Genomic DNA, 18,628 nt, shown 5'->3' with positions numbered 1-18,628 from the left:
CTCAAATATTTTCCTTAAAATGGCTCACAAAAGGCCATCTCCTCCGTGGATTCATCCTTGTGCTTACCCAGGCTTTAAACCACAATCACTTAAATCCATGCTGCGTTTGATTTCAATAGGACTAACTAAGCTAAAAGTAAAGTATGTGCTTAAGGACTTTGATCAGGACTTCAATCATCTTACAGCTAAAGAATTTAGTACTTTAAATCTTAATGAAAAAGGATTTTTCCTTAAAAAAAAAAAAGAGAAGAGAAGAGAAACATGGAAATCAGAAAAGCTGTCCTTTGTCATGTTTGCAGTTTGATTATTAGTTCTAACTCCCAATGAGAACAAGGAAATAAAAACAAAGAAAAAAAAATAAAAAACCCCTGAAACACTAGCACTTCCCTTTCACAAACTCCCACCAAACACAAGATGCTGATCTGTAATTCCAGTGCATTTCATGTCTCCATACCCTAGCGCAGGCAGGAGCCATTCATTTTCCCCATGGTCAATAAAGGGTATTTGAGAAGCCCCTGATCAACATTTTCCTAAATTCTGTACAACTCACCTAGATCACACGCGCCAGCATATCCAACAATTGTTATTCCCAGGCTTTGCCCATTCTTTTTTATAAGTTCAACATCATAGGTGTCAAAAAAGTTGTCATTATCCTATAAATAAAGCACAAGTTAGTAAAAAATTATCATAAATTCCCAGTGCCATTACAATATTGCAGGTTAATTAAGACCTTCAGAAGTGAGAAGTGATTTTGTTTTTCCTTTTGTTTAAATGCAATGTAAATTCATTTGTAAAGTCCCTACAAAGCTGGCTCTGGGATGTCTGTGCAACTCTCCTGTGAGCAGTAAAAATCAGAACTGCAAGGCAAGAGTTCAAACAGGGAACAGTAAAGACACTGGTGAGACCAAAAGAGAAAAACAATCAAGCACATAAATCTGGGATTGCAAGGGATAAATTGAAATACACAGAGCTGTTTTCTTTCTGTAATCAGATACAGGGCAATGAGATCAAAAAGAAGATGATGAGAGTAAGGTCTGTTAAAGTGATGAAATCAAGAGGGATCCCGCCGCTGCCAACAGCAAAAAAGGGACTGGGAAAACGGAAAACATTTCATAAGGGAGTGAAAAAAGAGAAGTTCAATCAAATGCTTGCCAAGCATCAGCTTTGGAAGGGCCCCTATGAAAAGCAGCCATACCCATTTCACTCCTCAATGCAGGGAAATCGATGGGCACTATCTCCTTATCACACACACCTCTCTCCACCAGCACAGTCATTAAGCTCATTAAATGCCTTCCAACTGCCTTGCTCCATACGAGGCTGATGGAGATGAAGATAAGTTTGGGTGCTGTCACTTATCTACAGCAAACAAGCCCAGAGCAGCACCTGGAATGGAGCTGCGGCCTTGAGAGCCTGCAGGAGCTGTTTTCACCATCAAAAACTCCTCAGAGTCACTGCTCTGGCTACAAACATCTCCCTCTAAGTGACACTCCTGCTAGCATGCAAAATAATTGAAATGAAGTCCAGAGAAATCAAAGTGCAAAGTCCTAAATACAGTCAGCACAAGCTGGCTGCACCCTGCTGTCACTGTCTTGGACAGTACAAATAATAGGATTGTTTGATTGTTTTCTTGTGCCCACACACAAAAGTGGTTTCAGTTATTCTCTACCACAGGAAATTCAAAGAAAATTAAATATAAATATAAAACTGAAAATAACTAACCACCTATTAAAATGGCTTTCTGCTGGTCTGCAAAAAAAAGAGAAAAGGAAAATATTTTCCACTCCAAAGCTCACAGCTAGTGAAAGCACTCATAAACCAGAGAAAAACTAAATTACAGGGATAAGTTCCATTATAAATCTGACACAAACTGAATGGTGGATCATTGAAATCATCACTAAACTAATAAATACATTCAGATTAACAACTAATCCTGTCTTTGCAAATTTCTCCTGGCACCAAGAAGAGGAGTTTCTTCAGATCTACACATGAAGGCACTATTTAGTTCAGAAATGATTTTTCCCCCCTCTAAACTGCATAGCAGGAACAGGAAGGACACTGAAAAGACACTGAGAAAGAATCACATTTTAGAAAACCTGCAGCATTTACAGTGCTCAGGGCTGATCAGTGGCAACGGGAAGAGAGAAAAACAGAATTGTGTGGAGGAAACACAACTATGACCACTACCAAAACAATAAATTTATTTTTCCCCTAATATGGGCCCTGGAAAATATGATCCAGTCAGGAAAGAAGGGCCTCATAAGAATGCTGATTCCCTTGGAGAGCCTCTTGTGAAATATTGGAGAATCCCAGTGCTCAGACTGCAGCCTTAGGGATGCAGATCACCCCTCCCAGCTCCTGGACCCTGCACTGATCCCTCCTGGGGAACCCTGGGGAGAAAAGGAGCTCGAGAGGGACCCAGAATCCTTGCCTGACACAGCCACAGCACTTTCCCAGGGATGTAAAACACAAATCTGCCTCTGCAGTGACTGTGCCCAGCGAGCAAAGGGGCGAGTTCGGAGCAAAGTGACTTCTACTCTGACCTTTAAAAACAGTGCTTCAGAAAAAAAAAAAAAAAAAAAAAAATAAAAAAAACAGCTCTCTCCACTCATATTCAAGAAACCAAACAAGAAAGAAAAGGCTACTCAGATTCTACACCTAAATCTAAGCAGCACAGTAGCAGCAGATGGTACACAAGCACAGCTTTGTTTATGTTTCGAGACCTACTGTACACTTAGTGTAGCATTTGTTGATTTTAATTACTCAAAACTGAAAAGAATGACTTCAAAAACAAGAGACTTTGATATGACCATGATAAGATTTGCTAAAACAAGTTTCAAAATTTTTAGATATATTTCCTATCACAGGCAGTAGCGTAGACTATGAAAACATTACACTTATGTTTCATAAAAAGATGATTGTGCTGAATAATTCTGGTGTGGCTCTCTGGATTTCAGACTTAGGGAAATTCACAGTCCAGTTTTAAATCCACTTACAAATGATTGATTAGAAAAAATGCAACGAGCTAGGAAGAAGAACTGAAAGTACCACTTATCAATAATGTTTATGGTCTTGGTAATTAAATCAGCCACTCTGAAATAAATTCTGTAAAGCTGGTCATTCCAATCCCAAGATTATAGGTATTAATAAGATAGAGGAAAAAGGGGGAAAGTTATAGAAGGCAGAGCTGCAATAATGACCACTTAAACACAAGCGTATATCTGGAAACTCAAGAGAGGAGGAGCACTTTAGCGCTCAAGAACTCTCTGTTCTCTCCTTCCTTTCTGATCACAAGCCACAAACACACTTAAAAACATCCCAGGGAAGCAGCAGATACTCACATTTCCATTTGGAAGGGAAGGCAGTGTGCTGACTGGCCAGCTGAGGGGAGCAGGGGGAGCCTCCATGAATTCACACTTGGGCTCCCTGGCCACGATCATCCTGACAGAATTCCCACAGTTCCTGAGCACTTGGGCCACCTGCTCACTGCTCATGCCCTGCACGTTGGTCCCTCCAATCTGCAGGATGTGGTCTCCCGTCTGCAGCCTCCCGTCCTTCAAAGGCAAACCAAATGGCAGAAAGTGTTTCCAGTCCGTGCACAAAGTATCTGTTCCATCACAAAGCTGAAACTGTGCACAGGGGCATCCTCACGGCCATGGGAACCAATGGGAGAAAATGCCAGGAAAAATGACCGCCGTGGCAACATTTTGAACAACTCAAGGACTTGCTTGCACAGTTATGGGCTGTTTTTCCCACTGTTTTGCTCATTTAGGAGAAAACAGGCAGCAACAATGTTTTATAATCTCACAGATTGCTGTGTGTTCTGTTTTCACAGAATACTCCTCGTCAGGTAGGAGTTAGAATATAAGCACAGCATTTTGATTTAGGAGTTTTTTACAGAGTTCTTCCCTCATACTTCTATATTCTCCAACTTCAGTGAGTAAATCCACTGAAGGTAACAAGACTCCACACAATCAATTATTTACCTGATAATTATGATTTATGACCTACATCATCGTTCCCATCACAAGCAGGAACTTCTAGCACCAAATTCTCAGCTGGTATTGATCAGCACAGCCCCGCCACCTTTAGTGCACTGATTTATACAGCAATCACAGAGTTATTCTCAGAACCAACTCAAACTCATTTACAAACTCATCCAATTTTAGCATGTACATGCCTCATTATTTCACATGTTCTTAATGATGTCTCATTCAGCTGAGAATGATGTGGTGAGCTCTTAGCTTACATGCTTCATAGCCAAAACACTTTATTCCTTACAGCAAAACAGGTGCTAGACAAAAATTTAAAATATACTCATTTATACACGGCAGGTTCAGAGGGAGATGGTTGAGAAAAAGCCAACATTTTCCAATAAAGCTCTCCAAATTCCCAGCTTTTATTCCATCCTGTACTAGAGGAGCTACTTTTGCCTCTCTCTTTTGTCTGCAGGGGTTCTGGTCCTTAGATATTTTAACTTATCAGGACCAAATTTGATTGAAAAATCTGAATCTGTTTGGTTACTGCAAGTGTTCTAGCCCTGAAATGCAGCAATACTTAGCACTGACTTTCTAAAGACAAACAATCAGGGGTGCAAACTGTGCAACTTCAAAAGGATCTGCACCAAACATAAGCGTGTCCCTGAACTGGTCAGGCTGCAAGGCAGGGATCAAACCCCCCTCCACTGAAACCCACTGAAAATATTAAAAATATTTTCAATCTCTAAACTGAATCTTGCATTGCAGTGACCTTGGTTGGGCAGATTTTCTTGCCTGAGAATTCACTTAGAGAGTTTGTCCCCAGGGGTGTTGCAAAATGTGCCAAATTCTACAGAGAATTCATCCTGCCCCAGACTGACCAGGGCCGAAAATACCAAATATCAGGCAACTTTTCAGAATTTTTGCATGTTCAACAATGTCACAAAAGCCAAATCTTGAAACCCACTGAAAATAGGACATTTTCAATCTCTAAACTGAATCCTGCATTGCAGTGACTTTGGGAGGGCAGATTTTCTTGCCTGACAATTCACTGGGAGAGTTTGTCCCCATAGATGTTGCAAACTGTGCCAAATATCAGGCAACTTTTCAGAATTTTTGCACGTTCAACAAAGTTACAAAAGCCAAATCTTGTCTGAGGAACAGCTTAATTTATATCAGGTGCTGACTTTTTCCTCAATCATACCTTCAACCTTTATTTATTTATGAAGCACGTGCTGGCATTCAGACTTTGATGCTACCAGCTTCCCTTTGTTGAAGTATATTAGTTTATTTTAAGACTGTCAGAAGCGGTTAATTACACTTTGCAATCAAACAAGAAGTGACATAATATAACAAATTACCCGATCTGCTAATCCCCCAGGAACAATTGTTCTTACAACTACTCCACTCGACTTTCCTCCTACAATTCCAAAGCCTAATCCCGAGCCATCGTTAATCAGCTCAACGTCTTCGACGTGGCCCCAGTGAATCTGCAATTAATAAAAACAGGAGATTTTAATTTTGACCATTTGATTGTTGCAGCGGGGAGGAGGAGGAGAATTAATCAGAGCGGTTTTCTGTCTCCACCCCACAGGCTGGAGGATCTGTGGGATTCTGTTCACTCAGCTCCATTTCCCCATAAACACGCAGTGGGATTTCTCTCATCTGTTTTTGAACACGCATTTCTTTCTGTCCTCCACTCTCAGGGTAACAGGATACCAGGGGAAAAAAAAAAAAAGCTTGACTAAGAAAAAGCAATTTTAAGGTTTTCCTGCCAAAATGAAAAGCATCCTTTTGGTTTTTTCATAAATCCAGAGTACTGCAAACAAGAGGGAAAAACAGAGGCAAGGAGCTTGCACTGGCCCGGTTTTCACTCAGCCTTGCCCAAATTCTCATTTCTGTTGTTTCACTTACACACTCTGAACACCCCCATTCAGCACTGAATTAATAGCACAGCACAATATTCTGCCATACTGGATTGGAAGCAAATTTCTAAGCTACACTCCACCATGACCTTATGTTCTACAAGACAATCTGAAAATAACAAAGCTGTTAAGCAACCCAAACCCAGCCAATGTTTCTGTCAGATTAATATCTCATACAGGCCCAAATGGAGCAAAGTAGGCAGATTTAAGTCTTCTGTGAATAAAGGATTTATTAGCATACTGAAAATCTTTGCCAAAGCCAGTTAAATATCATAAAAGAAGTTTAAAGACCCCCTGCAGAGATATATATTTGTATTATATTTTGTTAGTCTGTTCAGTGCAGATCTTTCAATGAAAAAGCAGTTAAAATTTAATTCTTTAAAATTTTCAGCGTAATAAACAATATTGATTATCCACTAAAACCTTCAGATTTCACTACCTCTGTAATAATCATGAGGGAAATAATTGCTAAGAATAAGGAAAAACACTGCTTTTACCCAGATTTTCATCAGAATCTACTAGCATAATAAATTCAGATTCCAATATTGCAATCCCTGGATTTAGGTGTGCAGTTTGTCCGAATTCAGGGAAGCCACCTGGACCATATGGGTGGAACACAGATGGAAGTTCAGCCCTGGTTTATTACATGTCCCAGTGATAAGCTCTCCTTTGTCACAAAAACAAAAGGCTTCCCAATCACTGAAATTTGCAGATGGAAAAAAACAAAAAACCAAAAAAGCCCCAAGCTGATAAATAAACAGGGATTGAGAGGTTCTTTAACAGATAAATTGTGTTTGTTTTTTAAAACAAAGACAAGGCTTTTTTTGGTGTGAGCAGTGCCAGTTTAAATTGGTTGGGCTGTTCCAAGCAGTGCTCATGGCAGGTTATGTTTACTCTCTTTTAAGAGGTAATCAGAGCATCTTTAATTGCTGAGCACAAGTAGGTTTCAGCTGGGTATTCTCATAAAATGCTCCAATCAGCCTGTGCTGAACAGACCCTGCTGATAAGAATATGGTGATCCACTAAAGTTTCTGCTATCCCATAAAAACCCAGGATCTGTTTTATAACAACTCCACCACACAGATTTGCAATGGAAGCTCTGTGCTTACTGCATGGTGACTCTAAATGAAATGTTATCACACACAAAATCTGATTAAAGTAAAAAATCCCTCTTGATAACACAAACCCTTCAGAGCCACTGGAGAAAAAAAAAAATAATTAAAAAATAAAAATGCAGCCCAGCTCGAAATCTGATTTGGACAGTATTGCAAGAACTCACAGTCTCAGGTGGATTTACATCACTGAGCAAGGCAGCTCTGCTGTTCCCCTGAAGTGGCTCCCGAGCCACCACCAGATGCAGGGATCCTGTGGATTGCTGGAGGAGGGCAATGGCGTGCTGATGGGAAATGTTCTGATCCAATGGCGTGCAATTAATGGCCAGTATGTGGTCATTTTCCCTCAGCCTTTGATCCCTGAACAAAACATTGAAAGCAATTTTTTAACGCGGCACAGTGACTTCACGTCAGGCTCCTGCAACTGAAATGTGAACAGGAAAAACACACAGTCCTGCAAGGTTAAATGTTTATGTGCTTTAAAAATCTGCTTATTAGGGGGCCTTCACCAGCTTACACACTCCATTCTACCCACACTGCTCCAAACTGCCCAGCCACATTTTGCTTCAGCTTTGTCATGGCACAGAAATTTGCTCACTTCTTTACTCTGCTTCTGTGCAAAATTTATTTGCAGTTCCCTTATACTTTCTTGATTATATTGAACTACAAAGCAGAAGAAAGTATTTCTGTAGTTACACAATAAAGTAGGAACTATTCTTCATTATGTTTAGCACTTCATTATGATGCCATCTCTAAGATCCCACAACCCAGGCTTTGATGCTGTTTTGTATCACTATTTATTCTAAAGATTGATGTGCTGCATATTTATATTTTACTTAAAATTTATAGTATCAAGCTTCAGACGTGAAACTTTCTTGGAGCAACACGCAGTTCAGTTGCTACCTTGAGATAATATAAATTTCACAGTTAATTCACCCCAGTGATGAATTTAGATTTGTGACAAGAGAGAAACCATCACTCATCTCCTTTGTTAAATATTCATTCTGAGCACGAGACCAAACTGTTACATAGACAGACACTGCCTTCAAAGCTCTGTAGGAATCCAAAAAAGTCTCCAGGAGATCTTGTCTCAGAAGCAAAATGGGAAGCATGCTGGGGAAATTTATAAACTCCCAAACAATGTAACTGCACATCTTAACTAAGGCATTTGAAACTTCCTTTTTGTCGTGCCACGTTTAAGACGTTTCCCAGAAATCACTTTCTTCGAGCACTAACCATATTTCAGATTCTCTCATCAAAGAAAGTGAGCAGCAGGTCATCAAATCCTAAAGTGAGATATTCACCCTCCTCTGACATCCGGATCAGTCCATCTGTCTCCACTTTGAAAGAGCCTTAATATGCTTTTCTTTAAGAGTTCTCTGGTGTGTTCTCTGCGGGCCCATCGCCATTATCATTCCAACCTCTCCCCACTCTTTTTGTCATCCTGCGTTGGCACTTCCTGACATGTGTTATTTAAAAAGTGACACCAATGACTTGAAATCTAGACACATTTTTCTTGAGACATAATTCCAAGCACTGCGTTTGTCTCATGCCAACTCTTGTGGTTTTACAATCGCGTTTTATTTTTAAAGGATTGCTCTGTCTTTTGTTGTTGGGTGAAAACCCACAGACAATACAGGAAGAAACTGCCTGAAGCCTCGATTCTAGGATGACATCTGTGCAGGGATCTGTTGGGAGGAGTGGATCTAAATTTACACAGGAAACAAACAGTAAAACCAACTATAAATAGGGCATTGTCAGAGGCACATAAATAAAGGAAAAAAAATTAAATCCTTCAGTGACACAATGCATAAAAATGAAAACGGAATCCAATTTTTATTTTCTTTGTATTCTTTTCTGAGTTTTCTTTTGTTTTTTTTAATCAGGACTCAAGATTCTCTAAAGTGAGTCATGTTTTCTGGAAATTACATTTACGAATGGCTCGGAAATTTAAAACTCATCTGAAAACCTGATCCTCAAAACATGAGTCCCTTTCAGCTGAAAAGCCAGAATTCAAGATTCCACCACCACCAAAATATCCCACCAGATAACCCAGACAAACATGTTATTCTGATTGAGTTTTCAACCTGAAGGTCATGACTTTTCCCTCCATGGAAAATACAATTTTCCAGCACAATTATGAAGATCTCACCTGTCAGCTATGCTTCCTGGCTGGACTTCCTTGACAAAGATACCAGCTTCTCCCAGGCTGGGATTTTTAAGGGCAACCACGCTGAATCCAAGCCCTCCAACAGAAGGTTTATCAATCGTTATTGATTCTATTTGTCTCCCCTAATAAAACAGAAGATAAAATGATTTACTAATTTTCAATGCAACAGAATGAGCTAGTTGAAAATTTACGAACGCTGGGAGAATTATTCCCCTCCTAAGACTAAACAAAGGCAAAATACTGAATATGTTATTTCTATAAAAGCTCCTCCATTTATTATTTTTAATATGGCAACGTATTGGATATGCAAGCACTCAGGTTCTGAAACCTCAGGGAATTTAAGAGCTGCTTTCACACTTCATTCACATTATGAGATGAATTCCAAACTGGATGAAAACTATGAACGAAGTGCTGTCTAGAGCAATATATTTGGGATTTCTGGAAATGCTGTATGGCTAAACTAAATTACTTGTCTTTTGGTTCCCCTTGCTTTTAATGCTGATTTTTAGGTGTGCATTCAAAAGGCTGCAGCTTTTAAATAAAGAAAATAATTTCCTCGCCCTCCCTGCAGCTTCACACTTAATGCTAAAAAAAGTTTGCTTTTGCAACTGCCTGCTTTTCAGTTCTAATACAAAATTGCTGGGGTTGTTTACTGGGAAATATTACTGGGAGAATGCACTGCTATCACAGCTCTTTTATTCCAAATAAGGTGCAGCCTTTACTGCTAAATCTTATCTCTGATGAGTTAATGACACACTAATGAGAAGAGCAATGCTCAAAATATTACAGCTACATTAAGGTAGTCAATTAGCAACAGTTACTTAATACAGAAAGGCATGACTAAGCAATTAAATTAATGGTTCAAAATAACAGAGAACAATACATTTGTGGCATAAATGCCAATCCCACATGGGTAGATGTCTGCACCTGCACAAATTCTTAAGGAATTTGGCACATCTGCATCTGCCTGGCAATGTTAAGACATAATAAATAAAGAGTTAAATAAAATATTGCATGCTAGGTTTTTTTAATCCTTTGCACTGTTCATAAAGTTGGTACATTTCCAATTTAAAATGTACTTGATAAACAAGTGCCTCCATCAAAACAACTTTCTGCTGAAAATGTCCATTTTCAATTAAGTGTCATCAAATACCAAAAATGTTTTCTGGCAGCTGAAACTTCCTTACTACGTTGGTGTGTTTGGTAGAAAGTAAAACAGAAAATTGGCAATGGAAGTTAAAAAAACAAAACAAGCCACCAAGCCACTTCCTATTGCTGACATTATCTTCCAGAGGGAAAAGTTCTCAACACTTCTACTCTCTCCTGGTTAGGAGGCACCACGCTTCCAGACACACAACAAAAAAAGCAGAGTGAAATGCTCCAAAATGAAGAAAAGTTTGGTTCACTAAACCTTAGAGCCTTACCTTTGCCATTTGCTGGATGATCATGTTAAATTCATTAACTGGCAGGTTTGGAGTGAAGGCTGATGCCCTGGGTGCAGGTGAAGTGCAAGGTGTCCCAGCAGTGACTGATTTGTCAGCAAACACCAAGAGCCCCCTCTTGGTAAAATCGAAATCCACCGAGCGGTCGGGAGGCATGTAATTGAGCTGTTGAGAATGAGCAGAGGTGTGGAACAGCTACTGAAAACAAAAGAAGGGTTTTCCACAAATACCATTTTATGTGCAGGCTGCCCAAGGAGCAAAAAAACCTGTGTTCATATTTGCCCATTCACACAAATATAGTCACCTGTACAAATCAGACAGTGTTAATACATAATCTCTAACCAAGCTACCCTATAAAATTTAAATGTTTTTCAGGAGTTCCCTGAATGTTTCAGCTGTGTTTCTACTCCACTCATTTTTCTCTGTTTCTTTCATGCTTCTCCTCTGCCCTTTACCCTCTTTTCACCCTGATATTCCAGAAACAACACATGCAAAAGCACCAAACCCTAAAGAGGCTCTCAAGCACTGCTCCAACTGTTAGGGAAACCTGTATAAAACTTTTGGCACAAAAATTCAAGTGTTTTGAGTCATTCAGGAGCCTGAGGCCTGGTTTGTATTATCCCCTCCCCAAGGAGAGCCTAGGGTACAAACTACCACTGAACATGTTATCTCTGCTGGAACTTGCACTTCTAGTCCTCACTGATAATGAAGAAATGAAAAATATTCCCGGTGTGACAAAACAAACTAGAAAATCCCATCCTGAATGAAGCTGCCCACGCTTATACAGAATTTCAAGAAAACCCAAATTTTCTAGATACGAGAATCCTGAACATTCCAAACACAAACCCCACTATGTCACAGCCACTTCTTGGATACATTTGCATTTTCATACATGTGTTTAACAGCCTGCAGGAGTGCATCCAAGCCTTGGAAGGAAGGGATACAGCATTTCTGGAACTCAGGAAGGATGGATAATGAATGGCACAGCCACCACCAGGCCAGGAACACCTGCAATACACCTGGCAAGGGACACCTTTGTCCCCCTGACACCCACCCTGCTGGTCACTCCCTGGTTTTGAGTTTGCCGATGATTTTAACTTAGCTGCAGGGTGAGACCTGTCCATGCCCATGTGCACAAAATCAAGTGTCACTTGGCTTCACAAACCAAACCACACGAGTTCCAACCTCTGCTGAAGCCAAGTCATTTTAAAACTCGCTTGGGCACAGCTGCATCAGAGCCTGGCAAATCTTCAGGCTGGGTTTTCTACACGTTACTTGCCAAAGCAGGTTAAGCATTCTTGTAAAAATTAACAGGAACTAAGCGATGCTGTCTTTTAGGGAGGAAAAAATGCTGCCAGTGGGCTGATAAACAGCACTTAGCTGCAGTGAAAAACAAAGGATCCCAGTTCCAACACTGCTCAGGACTCCAAACACTGCAGCTGATGTCTTTTGCAGATGTTTCTTTCCAACACAACCCCGCCTGTCCTGCATCCCTTTCAAAGCACATTGCCCCATGACCTCCTGGTTGCAAAACCACTTGTCATTTCAGCAGTGCCTCTGAGACACAGAATAAAGAAAAGGCCCAACACTCACTAGCACCAGGTTACGGCTTATTAACGAGAGCACCCTCGTTAACACACGCTGATCCAAGCTCCACTGGCCCAGAGTCACCGCCACACCAACAGCAGTAATTTCACACTCACTTGCTCCTTCAGCTGCTTGATGGACTGCTGGAGAGTCAGGATCTGGTTGAACAGGGGGCTCCTGAGGGTGTTCCTGAGGACAGCCAGGTTCTCCTGGTGCTGGGAATCCCTTTTCTCCTGCAGCTTCGCCTGCAGCCGATCCAGGATCTGCAGCACCTGCTGCTTATCTGCACCACAGACAAGGCCAGGTTAGGAATGGAGCTGCCTGGATCAGTGCTCAGCAAAAAGAATCATTTTCAGACCACCTACCTGCTGCTGGATTTTCTGGCATGTTGAGGGGTGCTTTTGGGATTGATCGGAATAACCTGGCTGAGATTAAAAAAAAAAAATCAAATTAATTACTGATAGATCGAAACAGATCAGTAACACTTGATAAATGAAATAATACCATGCTAACTACAAGAAATTTCATTAAAAAAATACTACTACCCCTGTTGTTTACCCCAAGTATTTAACAAAGCTCTCAACATAGCCTCATCACATCCAAAATTTTTTCCTTGTTCCATGTGCTTTTCTTTCACACACAGGAAGGAATATGAACAACTCTTCCAAACATGAATAAAAATGCAGGTTATGAAAAAAAAAACTGAAAAGGAAAACTGAAAACTGAGACAGACATGTTCAAGCAAATTATTTTGAATATTGACATTAAAGTTGTGATCTTCACAGATATGCACAGAGCTAAAATCTACCTATAATTTAGAAGATATTTTCCACCTGATCATTTGTAGACAGTATTCGTCAGATCATTTGTAGAGAGTTTTCCAACATTCTGGATGGCAATATAGGTGAAACTTTGTGTTTCCCCATAAAACAGTGAAGTTCACTCATGGGACAGCACAGAATTAAAGCCCAAAATTTGGCATATTAATCCCTGTTCCAACACATTCCTGAGGAAGATCTGTTCTAATAACAGCGTGATATACAACAGGTGAAGGAAGCCTGTTCTCCTGCAGGTGTTTGCCTTTCTCTTTTCTACATACATGAACAGCAAAATATTCTTTTTTAAGCTTTTAAGGAGCAGAATATCCTTTATCAAGCCCCTCCACAGTGCCAAACAGAACAGGTCTCCAACAGGGGCTGAGGCCTAGATGGCAGTATAAAAACAACAGACTTGCAATTAGCAGAGATGATAAATTTGTACCCTTGCTTGCATGTTATTAAGTTGATGTGGAGCCTGTCATTCTGAAATCTATCAAGGCAGCTCTACCAAGCAAGTTTCCTTCACTTAGTACAAGCTCTTCTGAAAAAAGTCAGCCATTTAACAGCACAATTTACATAATTTTAATTCTATCCAGTTTATAAGTGTGTAATTCCAGAATAATATATTTGGAATTATTTTGGAACAAGACTAGCCATATTTCTCTCTCTATATAAAAGCTTATTATTTATTTTTTAGTCTTGCAGTTCAAGAGGAGCAAGGGGCACGTGGTGAACGTGACACCAGGGTCAGCACATTCCAGGGGCTCTCTCCCAGCAGGACCTCTGACCCTTTCAGCCCTGACACTCTCTCTGCTCTCACTGAAAACACCTGGAATTCTGGGAGGACACTGTTCTATTTACCAAAATATTAATTATGCAGGTGAGCAGCATTCCTTCTCCTGCAGAGTCAGGTTAAGTTGATTTACCTCATTGGAAAAAAAGCAGGGGATGGAGGCGTGTCACAAACCACAATTTCAGATTTATGCACCCTTTCCTGTGCACATGCCAGCAGCTCTGGCTCCTGCAGGAATTCCTGCAGAGCTCGGTGCCTTTGTGCGGTTTCCACCCAGGGCCAGGCAGAACGAGCCTCTTTGCAAGACTCCTAACAGATTTAGGAGGTCATTTTAAATCAAACTCGTAGCAAGAGTTGAAGCAGCAGAGCCACACAACCCCCTGAAAGATTTTCAGGAATGCATCTGCACTTTTGGAAGTGCTGCAGCTTTATTTTCTTTTCCATTCGAAGTAAAACGCTTCTGAGAGCACAGCAGCCTCTGATTCTGTGCTGAGAGCTGATTCTGAAGAGCAGATGAAAAAGCACCATTTCCTTACACACTCCTGAGCCTTCATCAAACCCAGAAGACAAAACTTAACCTCCTCGACTGAAAATACAGCATGAACCCTAACAAATCAGGACAAAGAATATGGAAATTTGTTCTTTCTTCCCCGTTTAACTTCCCTCCATTCGCTCTGCTCCTCTGTTTTTCTACCTCTCATCAGCAGTTAGAAAAGGAAAGCGAGCGAACCAAAAGGAGAAAGGCAAGGAAAATAACTCCTGGGAGGAAAAGTGCCTTGAAACACCTTTAACCCAGCAATGGGGAGAGGAAGAGATTAAACCCAGAGAAGAAATCCAGCATGGCAGGAAATAACCAACAGCACAACCACCCAATAGCCAAAGCCAAGAGGCCAGACCAGCTCCCCAGCCCTCTTTTGTGCATTTATTAATCCCTTTCCATTTTCCATCTGATCCCACAGTGAGCTGGAACAGGGAGCTAAACACTCAGAAAGAATCCTTCACGTTTGGGTGGGGTGAGCTTTGTGCCCAGTCAGCTCTGGCAGGAGGGGGACAAGAGGGGACAGGGTGATGTGCCCACACCTCACAGCAGCACCAAACTGCACCACCAGACACATCCATCCCTAACCCAAAACAGCCTCCAAGTGCTGAGCTAACCATCCTCAAAATTAATATTTTTTTTTTCCTTTGCTGAGGGTGTAACAACAGCAGTTATCCAATGGGGAATGACCTGAGAAAACGAGATTTACATTTAAGGAGAAGAATTATAGGTAAGAGATATTGGCTGCATCGAGGCAGAAGTTCCCTGGAGAAGGAGGTACAAAACAGGAGACCAAAAAAACCAAAGTAAATTTTAAAAAATTAAAGAAAGTTTCAGCTTCTTGCTTGAGCTGCTCCAAGAAGTGTCCCCAAGAGCCACTTGTGCCAGTGGATGCCCAAGTGGATCTCAGCTGATATAACTGAATAACAGTTCAAGTTTACACAGCACTTTGGGGTTCCTCATGATCAGAGCTGGCCTCCAGACAGCTTGCAATGGTTTTTTAGTGATATTTTTTTTTTTTGGTACAATATGTTAAAACCACACTCAGTATTTCTTTATTCTCTTTTCTTCCATAAGAGAGTGGGAAGGAAAAAATTAAAGCAAACAGCTCCTTCTGGTGTGAAGGGATCTCTGAAAATCCAAACTAATTTAGAGTTTTCAAGTCATGGATAGCTGAGGACTGGTCTCTAAGATCTGCTTTTGGGCACCAGAGAAACTCACAACTCCAGGTATTATTGATATCACTGTTTAAGAGCCCAAACTATTTATCATTAAACATTTTCCAAATGCACTCTAAGTCCAGGCAGAGTGTCAGCAAACAGTTGATATATTAGAAAGTCCATTCCTAGGCATTAGTTTTGAAGAATGATGCAAAACACTTTGGTTTGTCCTGTTAAAATCAGTTAGTGCACTCCAGATCCCAGCTCCAGTCTCCAACTCCTATGGATGCTTATTCATCCTACTGGAAACCTCAGCTCAACATTTATGTCACAACTTCCAGCACAACCATAAAATCATTGAGAAAATTATGAATTTCAGGAGGTTGAGGGCTTTGTAACCCAGGACAGCATCCAACTGGGGTTCCACTGTCTTCACTTCTGAGAGCTGACCCCAACACATCCGAGGGAGTGGGAAAGCTTCAGAAGGGTTTGTGCGGAATCCCAAGACTTGGATCTTCTTCAAAAGCAGCACAAGGAAAGAGGAATTCCCCCATGCTGGTGCCAGCAGAGGGTCATCAGAAGAGCTGAAAGGTTTCAGTCTTCCATTGCCATCACCCCCCTGCCACTTGCATGGAGATGTTCAGCCCTGGCACATCCCAGAGCCAGAGGGGAGCACGGCATCCCAACATCCCACAGCAGCCTTGACAAACAGCTGCCCTCCACAAAGGGCTGCTGGAAGCTGCAAATTGAGGCTTTGCTGCTGGAGGAGGGCCCAGTTCAGCCAGCAGAGATTCTTCTGCCCCCTTTTCCCCACCTACACACAGCCACCTCTGCCCCACATCCTTTAACTGAGCCTCCAACAACCTGCATCCCTCCAGGAAAAGTCCAGCCTTATGGGATGCTCTCCCCACTCAGCCTGGCTGGAAACTTTGGGGATATTAATGCCCACAAGTGCCTGACTAACTGCTGCTGCTTCTTAAAGGCTTCTAACACCACCAGCCTCAGCAGCCAAAGGGCTCATCCCAATCCAAAGTCACCTTTCTGCACTAATGCAGTTGGAATTCTTCCTGGCCCTGTTATCGTGAGTGACTAATACAGTGCATATCATCCTCCTCATCACAGAGACCTCTGACTCGGAAAAATTCAGTTTAAAAGTTGATAAAAGCAAAAGCAAGGGAAACCAGCATTTGTTAGTGTGATCTTAATCCTAAATTGTCCTAACATGCCATCAGCTGAACTTCAGATATCCAAAATTTTATAGTTTGCACGCCATCAAGTGACTCCATACTGTGAAAAACCACTACTCTAACATGTGTTTTGCTCAGTTTTACTTACACTGTACAGAAAAATTCAGTCAGACCAAGCACAGCACATACACACTGTGGTTTCCTCTGAAACCACCTGTACTCTCTGCAACGCTGCAGGATTTACAAAAATGCTGTTGAGCACACACTGAGTGCTCCAGGCACTTGACAGAAGGAAAAAAATTGAATAGTTCTGTGAGTACCTGAACACTGATACACCACACATCTCCAAGGTGTAGTGGGTCAGAGCTAAATATTGTTGAAAATAAAGAAAATACTGTGTGGGCAGGCTGAGTTTTACACATGATTAGTGACTACAGGAGGAGGAAAGTGAAGAAAACACAGCATTCTGCACCTGTGATTACCAGTCTTGGTGCAGATCAACAGGAGCCTCACTCACTCTGCAGGCATGGGAGCTTTAGCAAGCAGAACCTGAATTCCTGTGGACTTCAGCCTCCAGGGAAGCATCGGTGTGGGTTCTCTGCTGTCTGACAGAAGTTAGAGCTCATGCCAAAGCTGCTCTCCACCAGGCAGAAACATGGTCTCAGAAGCCTGTTCTCATGGAAAACTCATCCCCAGTACCTAAATGTTGTCATTCTCAATAAATCCTAGGTACTTTGATGACAGTGTGCACAACTAACAAATCACTTCACAGGGAACAGAGCTGTTAGACCTGGAACCACGCTGAACTTCCAAGGGTCACGAATCATAAAGGAATGCGGAAGAACTGTGTTCCCATTAACCACCCGTAAACAAAGTAAAAACCTGCTCTGCTAAGAATCCCTGGGCTGACAGGCCCTGGATGGGAAGTGTTGCAACAGGTGTGTGTTACTGCCCTGCTCTCCTCCCCCTGTGCCAGCCTTTCTGAGCAATGGGAACTGTTTGCACAACAACACAGCACCAGGATGGCTCCAGAGCCATGGAGAGCCCTTGGCTGCCATGAGGAGTCACAAAGCCCTGCCCTGTCTATACCAGGCTCTCAGGGACTTGTTGAGGTCCCCGGTGCCAGAAGGGATTTCACATGGGAGCTCTGGATGAGTGCAGGCTGGTATCCTGGCCATGGCTAGACTGGCCAAGCTGCTGTTCACAGCGCTGGCTCTGGAAGCAGGAGATGGTTGGAAACCCTTTGAGAATTCCAGCATGGGTCAGGTTGGAAGGAAACACGGCTGGGTAATCTGGTCCAACCTCCCTGCTGAAGCAGGGCCATCCCTGAGCACAAGGCACAGGATTGAGTGCAGATGGTTCTGGAATGCCCCCAGTGAGGGAAACTCCACACCCACTCTGGACAATCAATTCCAGTGCTCTGCCATCCTCACAGGAAAAAAGTTCATCCTCACATCCAGCAGAACTTCCTGAGCATCAGTTCCTACCCACCGCCTCTTGTACTATTGCTTGGCACCAGCGGGCAGAGCCCAGCTCCATCCTCTTGGCAGGTCGCAATACTCGTCACACATAAACACAGGTTTTATCCCTTTTATATTTTCACGCACACATATCACCCGGTGAGCCAAAGGGGAATTCACCCCTAGTCCACGCCGACTGCCCATGCCCCCCTCCCACCCCATCCCACCCCAGCCCATCCGTGCCATGCCCGGGGCGGCCGCGGTACCTGCGGGCGGGCTGCGGGGAGCTCGGGGAGCGGGGATGGCCGGCGGCGCTCACCTGGGCGGAAGGGGAAGCGAGGGGCGATCCCGGCTCACCTGCGGCGCAGGAAGCCGGGGCGGCGCGGCAGGAGAGCCGCCTCCCGAGGGACGGCCGGGCCCGGCCCCTCCCGGCCCCGCGCTCCGCCGGGACACGGGCGCCGG

The 18,628-nt window shown here is 42.4% G+C and overlaps 1 protein-coding gene across 2 annotated transcripts in view; it reads right to left on the bottom strand.

The window, feature by feature from the left end:
- Positions 1-12,618, bottom strand: part of PATJ (PATJ crumbs cell polarity complex component) — a 139,293-nt gene extending 126,675 nt beyond the window's left edge. For both annotated transcript variants that reach the window (XM_058809089.1, XM_058809090.1), the window contains exons 1-8: positions 12,576-12,618; positions 12,327-12,493; positions 10,606-10,788; positions 9,164-9,303; positions 7,179-7,371; positions 5,336-5,464; positions 3,339-3,551; positions 551-653 (exon numbers count right to left, since the gene is read on the bottom strand). In XM_058809089.1, coding sequence (XP_058665072.1) covers positions 551-653; positions 3,339-3,551; positions 5,336-5,464; positions 7,179-7,371; positions 9,164-9,303; positions 10,606-10,788; positions 12,327-12,493; positions 12,576-12,597 — 1,150 coding nt within the window. In that variant the 5' untranslated portion in view covers positions 12,598-12,618. The remainder of the gene's footprint in view (positions 1-550; positions 654-3,338; positions 3,552-5,335; positions 5,465-7,178; positions 7,372-9,163; positions 9,304-10,605; positions 10,789-12,326; positions 12,494-12,575) is intronic.
- Between the last annotated feature and the right edge of the window lie 6,010 nt (positions 12,619-18,628).

Source organism: Ammospiza caudacuta, chromosome 7, assembly GCF_027887145.1.
Source record: "Ammospiza caudacuta isolate bAmmCau1 chromosome 7, bAmmCau1.pri, whole genome shotgun sequence".
NCBI lineage: Eukaryota > Metazoa > Chordata > Aves > Passeriformes > Passerellidae > Ammospiza > Ammospiza caudacuta.
The sequence above is the reverse complement of the archived record's forward strand: the minus strand, read 5'-3'. Positions and strand labels throughout refer to the sequence as shown.